The following is a 12,765-nucleotide window of genomic DNA, read 5'->3' as shown; positions in this document are numbered from 1 at the left end:
GGTTGGTGTGGTGGGGCTCGGGGATCTGCATTTGCCGGTGGGTTGTGGTCATGATGGCAGGAGCTTGGTGGGGGTTGGGAGGGGGTTGAGTGCTCCTGCTGGGTGCACCTATGGTCATATTTGCTCTGGGGGGTCCCTGGGTTCTGGGCACCGACTGTGCTCGGCTGGCCCAAGTTCTAATCTAACACAGAGTAGGCTGATGGTTATGTGGCGTGCTTTAAAAAGAGACACATTCCTAACAGAACGAGATCTAATCCCTAAAGCTTGCACCATAAAGGACTAGCTCAGAACTTTGCAGCGAGACACCTGAAGGAAACACTGCTGTGAGAAAGTCAGAATCTCATTAAAACCACACAAAGAGTTTGTGGCCTTAAAGCCAGTAATTACAGCATGAAGTCAGGCACAAACTCTAGAATCCTACCTTGAGGTTCTGTCCATCAAAGGGCAGGGAGCCACTGACCAACGTGTACAGGATGACCCCCAGACTCCAGACGTCCACCTCCGGCCCATCGTACTTCTTTCCCTGGAAAAGCTCCGGCGCTGCATATGGTGGCGAGCCGCAGAAAGTATCCAGCTTGTTGCCCATAGTGAACTCGTTGCTGAAGCCAAAATCGGCAATCTTTATGTTCATGTCTGCATCCAGCAGCAGGTTCTCTGCCTTTAGACAAAATTCAGGGGAAAACGTATTACATATTGTACATCTTTTAATAAAAACATTTTTTTCTCAGACATTTGCTTTTGGGCAATACAAATCTAAGTAAAACTAGTACATGCAATAATATTAATACATCAAATGGAGTGCTGATCATCATTAATTGGGGCAACAGTGGTGCAGGAGCTAGAGATTTTGTCCTGTAATCAACAGGTTACTGGTTCTACTCCACGATCTGACTGTCTCAGTCGTGTCCTTGGACACTTCAACCGGTTTGCCTGCTGCTGGTGGTGGTGCTGATGTACAGCCGCCTCGCTTCTGTCAGTCAAATCCCAGACAGTGCTGTATTTTTCAAGAAACTAGTTTGCAGTTCAGCCTAATTTCTCCATTTTGATAAACAATCCCTGTATTCTTGCTATACTATTTATGGCTAACCCCCTAAGCAGACCAAGCCTAACTTGTCGCTTCAATAAGTGTGTGTTGAGCATTTATAAAGTAAAACAAGATTGTTCCTGTGATCTGTGGTGCCGCTGCCACCATTTGTCTTGATTCCACAGAAGCAATTAAGACAAACGTGGCTGAAGAATTCATCCCTGAAACAACAACCAAGAGCCCTTATATATGTACGCCACTTTCACTTCAACAACCCTGTTCCCTTTCAGCCTCGAAGGTAAATCCCCAAATGAGGTTGGGTTACTTTAAAAGGCTAAATTTTTATTGGAAAGCGTCTTTGAATGTCCAACAAAGCGCCGCCACTGCCATTATTATTATTATTATTATTATTATTATTATTATTAACAACACTACTGAGAGAGCATCGGTTATGGACATTTCTGATCAGTAATAAGTCAGTGAAAGACATCCCACTCTTAATCTGACTGCATGCTCAGTCTAACGCAGATACTCCAATTATAGTCAAATACACAATTACGCCACCCTCAGTGGCTTTAGGAGCATAAAACTACCAGATTACCACACCTGATTAAGTTTTTTTTCTTCCATAATGTTGCAGTTGTATAGCTTCAAGATCACCCTGGTCCCACCCACCGTCTGGGGTTGTCTGCTGATGTTTAATGTTAGGGTGAAAATGCAGGTATGATGATTTTATCTCATTTATTGTCAACTTCTCTGCCCCGGGCAGCAAATCGTTTCATAACAAAAACAGAGATATTTTGTATTGTGTTAATTTGACTCCCAAAGAGAAACTGGAATCTGTAGGAAGCTGTGTCAGGTTGGTCAGAACATGACAAAAACTAGAGGATCGGTCACAGAAATTTGACTGGTGGAGCTTTAAAATGTTTAACTGTAGAATATTAAAAGTGAACGCAGCTGGAGAGAAGTTGTCTAGAGGACAAATGAGAATCCTGAGAACATTTTCCTTTTCCCCAACCAAAGCAGTTACCACAGGGCCAAGAAGGTAAACAACTCTTATCAGAGTATGACGGACCGTGATCATCAGATTTCATTTTGGTGGGCCGTAAAGAGATCTGAAAGCTGTAAGAGACATAATGGCCCAGAGGCCAAAGGAACTGTGATTTCATTGGTAGTTCAAGCAAAGCAGATTTATCTCCTCAGGCTGAAACGTCCATTCACACACTCACTGAGCACACGCAGTCGTGAAAAAATTAAGATGCCTTAAAATAGCCTGTGTTTTTCTAACATGTGGGGATATTTCCCTAAAATCGCTAAAATTGTACATGGACGTAATTCATCCGGTTCCCATGGGTAGAACATTACTCGAGCTTTTTTAACGAGCCCAATATGAACCACAGACCTCCTTGCTGAAGCCCAAAGTTTGTCTTTGGGCTTCAGCAAGGAGGTTGTAACAGTTTAGTAGTCTGGTAAGGAATTTAAAGAGGTCTCTTTAGAATCTGAAAATGGCCTACACGCCTAGGTCTGGCTGTCAAAGAAAGTTCACCATTAAAGCAGACTGCAAGATGCTGAAAGAAGTCTCCGAATTCCTTAAAATATCAAAAAGCTAAATTAAAGGAGTAAACTGGACAAAACCGACACATTTTGGGTGTCATTGTCTCCCATTAGCCCTAGATCAGACCATCACATTGCAGAGAAACAAGCCCATGTCTTCCACAGAATTAAAATACTATATTAAGAAAATACTGCAGTTTTTATGCCATTTTAGAATTTTGTTGAGTTTATCTCCCACACCTTAAATGCCGGTCTGTGAATATTTTCTCACATTAACCCCGCCCCGGACAGAAATAAAAGGCTGGTGGCTGCTGATTTAAAGTCCAGGGCTGCGTGAGATGCTATGGGGAGACTAAGGCTGGACATGCAATAAAACCCACAAACATCCACGACCTCAGAAGTGGGGCACCCTTTGCTCAGACCAGAGGCAGACTGGTGGATGGCTACAAGAATCCAGAATCCAGAGAATGTGTACACATACCTGGTAAATAAATCAGGCTGATTCTCACGAAGTGCTTCACTAAGTTATTTCAACCAAACTGGGTAACACAAACCAGAGATGACACATTGTGTTGATCTTTTGAGTAAAGAGAGGTAAATCTTAGGTTTTTCAGGTAATTGTAGGTAAACTTAAATTTGTATTCCAGAGATAAAGAGTAGATATCAATATTTGAATATTTCTTTAAAAAAAAAAAAAACTGTACATTTAGGGGGATGTCCTAATTTTATTACAAGACTGAAGTCTCTGCATGCATGGAGCAGGCAGAGGAGACGGCTCTGAACTCCTCTCTCATCAGCCTCTTCATGGAACATTGATGACGCTCCGCAGAGGAAACAGTCCTGCAGAGCAGATACGCTCCGCTTCTCTTGGCTGGGGGACGTTCCCTGCTACAGTTTTAAAACATCAATATTTATACAAGGAGAGCACAAAGGGAGAGGCATGGCAGTGAAACACTACAGCAGCGGATGTACCGGAGAACACGTGAGACGGGTCAAAACCGCCCACGTGTGTTTACAGACACTCCCCATCACTGATCACTGGCCGGAGCAGGAGTGAGGATGGATGGATGCATGGATGGATGGATGGATGGATGGATGGATGGATGGATGGACTCGTCAGCAGCAGCTTTACGGTATGATGGCGGTGTGTTTGAGTTAGAAACCTGAACACGCAGGAATGACGTTTGCTTGCTGCACTGCGACCTTTTCCACAAAATGACTCAGACATAATTAGCCTTCATGGCGGGGGTATTATACTATTTTTAACCTCTGCTACTGTGGAAGTTAATGTCCTTTCTGTTTATGTTTTAATAACTGGAGCTTTTAAAAACTATCTCCTAAACCTCTGAAGGATTCTATGAATCTGGTGCAGCTTTCCAGAAGCTGTGGAAACGGCTGAAGCTACTGGTGTTGGCCAGCGTGGTCTGTCTGAACTCACCTTGAGGTCTCTGTGAACAATGTGCTTCTGGTGGCAGTACTGCACGGCTGATACAATCTGTACGGGAGGGGAAGATGAGCAGAGTTCAGCACAGTGTCTGCTGTTTTGTTCTCAGACAGTGATAAAGGATGTGGTAGAGAGCGCAATGTGGTTAACGCCAACAGGAAAGACAACAAACAGAGAAGGTGGAGCTAAAGACACCAGAGAGGTGAGAAAACACAGTTTTCCTACAAGCAGTGGCTCTTTATCGCTCTGCAAACTTATTCATACCTCTTGCAGTTTTTCCCCTTTGGCACATTACAATGATAAACAACAGATTTTATTGGGCTTTCTAATTTTTTAACAAATAAAAACTGCATTTATGTTCAGCCACCTTCAGTCAATAGTTTATAGAACCCTAGTTTGCTGCAGTTCCAGCTGCTGGTCTTCTGGGCTATATCTCTACCAGCTTTATTCATCTACAGACTGACATTTTTATACATTCCTCTTTACAAAGTCAGATTAATTGAGGAGCATCTATGAACACAACCATTGTCCTGCTGGATGGAGAACTTTCTGCACCGGTCTTTTTCAGCCTCTAAGCCTGTATTAAGCTCCATGCATCTCCACATCAACTCTGACTGGCTCCCCTGTTTCTGCTGAGAAAATCCCACAGCATGACACTGCCACCGCCACATTTCACAGGCCAAAAGTTCAACAACCCTGATGTCTCTGATAGAGGTGGCTTCTACTTGCTGATATGGGTCTTGTCAAGGCAAAAAGCTCGACTGAACTTGATTTTAGGCTATTAAAGTAAAGGTGGCTGAATACAAACACAAGATGCACTTTAAACATCCATATTTTCTAAAATAAATTGAATAACTGTATCCTTTTTCTGTCCACTTACATCCTACTCTGTGTTGTCCACGACAGAAAACTCCCAGAAATACACTGAAGTTTGAACATGCAAGGTGACAAAGTGAGGAAAACTGCAAGGCACCGTAACTACAATATGGAGATACAGGATTTCTACTTTGATCTTTTCATGTTTTTAAAGTGTTACCAAACCTCACAGAGCTGTTGACATACATCAGTGCTTTGTGATCATTTTTAGTCTTTGTAAAAATATCTGCAAAAGGCAAACCTCATTGAATAAGTTTCCCAGTTGCATAAACGGGTCATAAAGCATTAATAACGTCACAAGGACTGTAATACAGTTAGGCATTGCACCAGCTCCTCGTCCTAGCTGAGCTGTGTCCGTCACAGACAAGGAGAGCCGTTTAAACGTCTCTGTTTGGCTTTTAGAGAACTGAGACACTGCCGTCCTCTGCGATAGGCCGCAGAGCAGGGCGCTGTCTGAGGCGGAGTCCGGAGCAGAGGTGTGAAACCAGAACACTGCAGGGGGAGAAAGTTAGGTACCTGTCTAAATTTAGATCTGGCCTCTTTTTCCTTCATTCTTCCATGTGCAACCAGGTAGTCGAACACCTCACCTGCAAACAGAGACAGGGGATCACAAAGAGCCCAGTAGCAACGAAGGAAAGGACGAAGCTTCAAGCAGAGACTGATGTGCTGAAATCCAGTGAATCATGACTTATAAAAGCTCAGCAGATAAAAATAATAATTTTATGCAGCTGGCATGCAACGCCCCCCATCTGCATGGTTTGAGGGCATTTCTTGAGCGTACTGACGTGAGCTAACTGATCCGTCCTCCAAACTGAGCCCCTCCTGAAGGCACAAAGCTGCTGCAGAGTTCCAGGAGCAGACGCTTCCACGGTTCACACATGAACACACCGCCAGCCCGCTGCGCAACCACAGATGCCTGTTTTCTAAATCAGCTGCACTGCTGAGGATCCGTAAAAGCCCAAAGGTGAAAAAAAAAAATGTAGACAAAGCCAGCCCATAAACCTGCTAAAGGGTCCCCCCTGGATCATCAAAACATGAATTAAGCCCCCCCCCCAGTCGGGCAGAGATGACCTGCAGAGACGATCTCGGTGTGTGTTGTTGTACTTGAAAGCTTAATCATGTGTGAGCTGTGACTCAACAGCCAAAGACAGAGCAAGCGAGCGAGCTGAGAGGCAAAAAGCAGGCCAGCTGAGAGCTCAACAAGGGGACGACATTCAAGGGCAGAAAAGTTAGCCAGCAAGAAAAGTGTGATGGCGTTAGAACCGGGACGCCTGCATGCACCAACCAGAAACCTCTCACAAAGCTTGTCATGTGGTCATCTAAGACGCAGGACAAAACGATCACATTTTGGACTCGCTGGGGGATGTCTATTGCTATAGCAACAAGAGCTTTGTGAAGATTTCCTTCCATTCTTGCTTATATTAACTTGTTTTTGCGAACAGATTTTGCTTGGCTTTGATTCTGCCGTTTGTGAGCGCGCTGAAGCTTCCCTCTTAGATGAAGGGATCTGAGCTGTTGGAGCTACGCAGCAGCAATTACAGACTATTAGTGCATAGAGAAAAAACAGGAACATTTAATTTAATAATAATCCATTTTATATAAGAGCGCCTTTCTTGATACTCAAGGTCACTTTACAGACAACAAAAAATAAAAATAAAAATACAGGGAACAGAAAAATATAAACCAACAGTTAGAAAGAGGGACAAGAACAGTGCATTTACATTTGTTCTGCTTCAACCTGGTTTCACTATGCTGCTGGGTCTATAACTAGTGGGTATCGTGTTTTCCATCTGTCTGAGAAACAGACTCACACTGACCTTCCTGATGCCAGAACCTTTAACAGATCTGCTCAAACTGTGGTGGGACTCAACATACAAGATCTGCCCGATGCTTCGAAGCAAACGCTGCTGATATGGACGCTTATATTTTATAGATCATATGGTAAAACAAAGCAGGGGTATAACGCTGGTACAAACACCACATGTACGCATTTCATCTCACCTCCACTGGCGTACTCCATCACAAGATACAGCGTCCTCTCGGTCTCAATCACCTCAAACAGCTTGACTGCAGGAAGGAAAGACAGACGGGAGGAAAATGATGAATTTAACTACACTGAAAAACCGAGAAAGGAGCCGTTCCACAGCAAAACAGAGGAATGCATGGACACGAATAGGAGCAACGCGGAATACAATGGCCCTGTGTGTGTGTGTGTGTGTGTGTGTGTGTGTGTGTGTGTGTGTGTGGTGGAATTGCATAGTGAAGCAAATCAAAGCCCAATAAGTACAGCACAATAAAATTTGATGTTTTTAATGCTGCTTGCTGATATATAAGCCTGTGAGGCGAACAGCTGAGAGTTGTTCTGCTAAATATAGAAAAGGTGGGATAGTAAAGAGACGAGGAGGGGAAGCATCCTCTCCTACAGCCACCCTGCTTATTCTTAATTTACATCTCCTGCAGAGGAAACTATGAGCAAAATTAGCATTAAATGTTAAAAACTATAACTAAGCCTAACACTACTGTACTATATTAACTGATTATTCAAAAAAGTGGAATTAAAATAAATTAGAATATTTTATACTGAAAAGAGCTTTTCACCCAAAACAAAGAACAAAGTACAAAAAAAAAAATTCCATTTTAAAAACAAAATGTATCTAATCTGCAAAATGCTCAAGAGGTTCTTTTAAGTGTTTAAAGGACGTGATACATTTGTGATGATTAATTTGGGTTTTTTTACATTTGGATAAAGTGCATTTTAATGCCCAAATTAAAAAAAACTACAAAGATTAGTTAGATAAAATCCTTTAGGTTTAATTTTCCATCATAAAGCAACGTGATCAGACTGCATTTCTTTGCCCCGCACCAGAGCAGCACGGCCGCTGTGCCGCCTCAGTAGACAACATTTGAACTGACCTTGACACAAATGAGTACTTATCCTAAAACATTCAGCATTGATTCAATACAAATACTGATCATTATGACAAACTACGCAAATAAGTGATGTAAAACACACAACGTTAACTCCTAATTTTTATTTTTTTTTAATAGTAAAACCTTGTTTTGCTGACTGCTTTCTCACACACTCTTTGTGACATCCCCTCCACTCCTAATTACAAAAAAAACAAACTGACTGCTCGTAGTACAGAGCTCACATTTCATACAAACACAAAAATCACATTTCCATTTTGGTTCTGTTTATTGGAGCTGTTAAAGAGTAATCACAATCTGCTCAGATCTTGCGTATTCAATCTATAAGCCTAAACAAAGACTAACTTAATGAGTGTTGCTGCATTTCCAGGAACGCTTTCTAAAATGTTTAATCAAATGTCCGGCAACATGTGCATCACCTGAAAGAAATACAAGGTTGCCAAGCCTAAAGCCAACGGTGCCAGCTTGATGATAAGTAGGTTAACTAAGGGGGGAGGTGGGGTTAATCTAAAATTGTTATTTTTTAATGTTTACATGTAGACTACAGCATTTCCCACTCTGAACCTTTTCTGAGTAATGTTTCAGTCCTTGTACTGAAGTTCTGTCAAAGATCCACTTACCGATATTGGGATGATTTAAGATCTTCATTATTCTGACTTCCCTGAAAAGCTGTAAATGACAGAGAGACATAGCAAGATTAGATGCTTGAATATTTTAGCCACCAATACTCAAATTAGGCCTGAAGCACATGAAAACAATGAATCATCCATGATACAAAGTCATTATAGCAATGGCCTAATAAAAAAAAAAAAAAGGGATAAAAGGCTGAACCGGGTCAAACAGATTTCTTGCTGGTATTCACAGGAAATGCAACAAAAATTATTTGTAGTCTCCAATACTCTAAACTATAGTGTCCAGATTATTATATTCAATTTTTTTCTAATTCTTGAATTTCTCATTAATGTTAATTAGAAATTCTCTTTTTTTCTACAAAAATAACTTTTTTTGGCAAGGATAATCTCATGAAGCTGCTGAAGTGGTAGGGTTAACCAATTTGACGAGTAACAGTTTCACCCAAATTCATCAAGATTCAGAGCAACTAGAAGGGCAGATGCAGCCAACATTCGACTGTAGCTGCCAAGCAGCACTGAGAGATCTGCATTATTAATCAGCTGTTAACTACACCATGCTCTTCCATTCCATAAAAATCTAAAAAGGTTTCAATCTTTCATGAGGCGCAGCCCGCCATGATGGGGTCATGGCGTGCTGATGAATGAACCACTGCGAATAAAGCTGGAACACATAAAAACTCAGGAACTCCTTTAAGCAAGGGAACAAAGTTACGTGACAGAAGTCGTTTCTGCTGCAGGAGGTTAGAGGAAAATGAAGAAGCATCTTTGAGAGGCTTTCACATTTTGTCAGTTGTTTCTGCATGTGAGTAGAAGTAAATTTCCTTTGCAGTGGATAACCTGGCTGAAGCCATAAACCCGTCCTGTGTCTTTTTGTGTCAGGGTCTTTCTGCATTTATTCTTTAGAGAGAGTTTTGTTTTTTGTTTTTTTTACCAAAGAAAAGGCTATAATTCAAAAGAGAAATCCATTATGAGCTTTCACACAGTAATTGTGACATAATGAATCTGTATGCTTGCTACATGGCCAAATTCAAAAACTGAAAGCTCCCATACTTGATTTTTTTACTTGGATATAGCATCCTAATTCTTCACAATAATCTGATTACAGTCAGACTTCCTCATATTAGCTCACAAAAAGGACCATATTATTGTTTCTGCCTCAGCAGGGCTCTCTGGAACCACAATGGGCCATGATACATGCGCACAGCGTATGGAGAACTCGTTTGAAGACTGCACTACACCTCCAGCCCAGCAGGTGGCAGTAAAACAAACCAAAGGCTAAACGACTAAAGCCTCCATCTCACCATTTGTTCACAGAACAAGATGGAGAATGTACAACAGGCGTACGTCCCTTTTCTTTGGTCCATTCTCCATCACAAAAAGTCCACTTAAAAATGATTGTCTAAAGCGGGTCTTAAAGATGGCAGGTGAGAGGAAGTCAGAACACTGCAAGAAAGGATCCACCATGGCACAGCGGTCCAATAATCTGAAAGTCCTACCACCCGGAAAATTGAAATTACTTGGGTAAAATTGCGTCAAAACGTGCAGGTAATGACGGAGAGCCCCTTCAATGGAGAACGCGCTAACAATGTTTGTTTACATTAGCATGTGTTGGGAAAAATGACCATCAACATTAATAATGAAGGCTCTAAACAAAGACACCACAGGAAATTAATTTTCTCTGCAAAACACCAATAAAATGCTCATGACGTCTTAAACTGTAGCCAAAATTATAACAAACAACAACAACAACAACAAACCCATCTGGGTTTAAAGGAGACAGCTACTGAAGTTGCTCAGTCTGCTCAATCTTATTTATACCCGCTCAAGTTTCAGCGAGCTAGGCTCTGCGGCACTACACACGACGTTCATATAGTAAACATTGGTAGGTAGCTGTTATAGGTGGTGTTGTGCAACAGGTGCCGTTTTGTGGAAAATTCTGTCGTCTTGATATAAACTGCTCCTCTGCTCGCTGTGGCGGATTCCCATCGTCCGTCTGCTACCCACCAACACCAGCCTCCCAGGTATAGCTCTGGGAAAAACGCCCCTGGTGCTTCGGCTTCTAGCCAATCCACTGCATTAATGGCGGCTATTTGGAGGCTTCAAAGTGGTGGTCACTGCCCAGGTGGTGATTTGGGTTTGGATTATAATTCTCAGGTCAGAGATTAGATATCCAAGTCTTTCAAAGTTTTTTGTATTTAGGGAAAGTAAAAAATGAAAGTTAGCATTATCCTTTTTTTAATTTGCCCCTTATAATAAGTATGTTAGTGCTTCTAGGTCTATGTCATTCTGCCTTTAAAACACTTTGCATTTCTCCTTTAAGAACATTCAAAGCAATTCTACCTTTATTCCTGAATAAATCGGCAGCTCTACAATTACCTTTTCTCTGTTGATTACTTGACATTGCTTGGCGGATAAACCGCTGCCTGTTTGCGTGTTTGCCTCTCTTAGCTATTCCTTTCCCAGGGAGTGGTATAAATCACGGCAGCATAGCAGGCAGGGAGTCTAAGCAACAGGCAGAGGTCTGTCCACAGATTCCAACCCGTAGATGTACTGGGACACCTTCTGTCCAGAACCCTGCACTAACCCTGCCTGCTGAAAGGCTAACAGATGGCCATAAACAGTGGGGGCTGTTTTCATATTCAGTGAGGCGTCTAACATCGGCCTCCCTTAAAGCATTCCGATATAGATTTGGGGAAATATGCATCCTGTGATACATTCTACGTTTTCATCCTGACCCCAGCAGACTGAACCAGACCACGCATACTGGGGTAAAGGTGGTTTCTGTCAATGAAACACTAAAATATATCAGGGGTTCAGTTTGACCGATGAATTAAAAAAGACTGAAGATTTAAAATGTTCTGAGCTGCTGACTGGGAGTTTGCGCTGACATGGAAGGTTTTACCAGCAAAACAACAACAGCTTCATGGTTTTAACAAGGGTGCTGTCAAAGAGTACTGTCAAGACAAATCCTCCATGCAAGCAAGTGATCTGGCAGGTGACTCAGACGCAGAGTCCGGTAAAACCAGTCTAACAGCTTTCTCTGCCAGTACATTTACTCTTGTGCTGTACTAAAACAGAGCGGTGTGTCTCCAAGTTTGTTTATGATCCATACTCTGATTTGGAGCGATTTTTAAGCAACTCCTCTAAAATATATATTTCAGTACATTAAGGAAATCTCACTAGTTCAACAGCTTGTCTATCAAAAAGGGTAAATCTAATTTTCTTCCCATTCATAAAAACTGTTAAACTCGGTCACTGTTTCCTCAATAAAAGAGTGGACAAAGTTACTTCTAAGACTTGCTCAATTCTCCGCAAGCTAGCTGAATCAAGCTTAAGCCTTTAAAAGTTGACAGAAAGAAAATGCCGTTACTCTGAACTACACGTGTGGAAATGTTGGCTAAAGGTGCCTGCTTTTCTTTTTCTGTACAGTCATGTTGAAATAGCCGACAGCGGGCCATACCATCTTTTACTGCAGTGGAGCTATACGGGTAAAAACCTGCAGTATGGGGTAAGAGAGCTTTCTAAATAGATTTGTACATAAAAGGATAGTTGTGTCCATATCAGTCAGAAGTTGTGCATAACAAACATTTGTAAACTCATAATAATTTAAATCACATTCAAAAGATACAACATACGGTTTAAATAGTTACAACTTCAATAACTAATAAATACAAATTTCAAGTTTAAATTTGTGCTTTACTCTTTATGAACACAAACAGCAGCGGCTGCTTGAGAATACGGATTTTTTCTTTGAGAATACGAATTCACAACAGTGGTCTGACGTCACGGTTTCCAAGGCTGGTTAATGGAGCACAGAGTGCGAAGATAGGAGCCGCGCATGCGTTCTTCAGACTGACCGTCTCTGAATGCACCGCGGCTGCAGATTCATTCCAGACAGCGCAGAGCTCACAGTGGTAAGTTAAACACTCCCTTTTCTGCTGCTGTTGTTTAAAAGTACGTTTTCAGATCGTTTGAGGCGAGAACATTATACTTTTAAGCTTCCCTACGTGGCCTGTTTACAGAGTTAGTGCATCATTTTAATAAAAAGTCCGACGTTGAGCGTCTGTGCCAACTGGTAGGTTTTTTAAGATTGACAGCCTATTTCCTACTTTTATCTTTAAAAAACAACAACATTGAGGATGGTATTAAACATGTGATCACGTTGAAATTGTGACTATTTATCTGTAAAGAATTAAAATGAAAACATAATTTTTATAACAGTAAAGGGAGTAGGGTTAAGCTACTTTGTTGCACCTACTAACCTTCACAGCATTGTTCATTAAGGAAAAGTTATTTCTGTCTGCCCA

At 41.6% G+C, this 12,765-nt stretch overlaps 1 protein-coding gene across 13 annotated transcripts in view; it reads right to left on the bottom strand.

Annotated features, from left to right (window-relative positions):
* The window catches only part of mark3a (MAP/microtubule affinity-regulating kinase 3a), a 62,661-nt gene that overhangs the window by 27,086 nt on the left and 22,810 nt on the right, over nt 1-12,765 (bottom strand). For all 13 annotated transcript variants that reach the window (XR_002428965.2, XR_002428966.2, XM_036150526.1 and 10 more), the window contains exons 4-8: nt 8,447-8,495; nt 6,900-6,965; nt 5,415-5,485; nt 4,017-4,073; nt 422-658 (exon numbers count right to left, since the gene is read on the bottom strand). Coding sequence is in view for 11 of the 13 variants with exons in the window: in XM_036150526.1 (XP_036006419.1) it covers nt 422-658; nt 4,017-4,073; nt 5,415-5,485; nt 6,900-6,965; nt 8,447-8,495 (480 nt within the window). In the remaining 2 variants the exon portion in view is untranslated. The remainder of the gene's footprint in view (nt 1-421; nt 659-4,016; nt 4,074-5,414; nt 5,486-6,899; nt 6,966-8,446; nt 8,496-12,765) is intronic.

The sequence above is a fragment of the Fundulus heteroclitus genome, chromosome 19, assembly GCF_011125445.2.
Source record: "Fundulus heteroclitus isolate FHET01 chromosome 19, MU-UCD_Fhet_4.1, whole genome shotgun sequence".
NCBI classification, from domain to species: Eukaryota; Metazoa; Chordata; class Actinopteri; order Cyprinodontiformes; family Fundulidae; genus Fundulus; species Fundulus heteroclitus.
The sequence above is the reverse complement of the archived record's forward strand: the minus strand, read 5'-3'. Positions and strand labels throughout refer to the sequence as shown.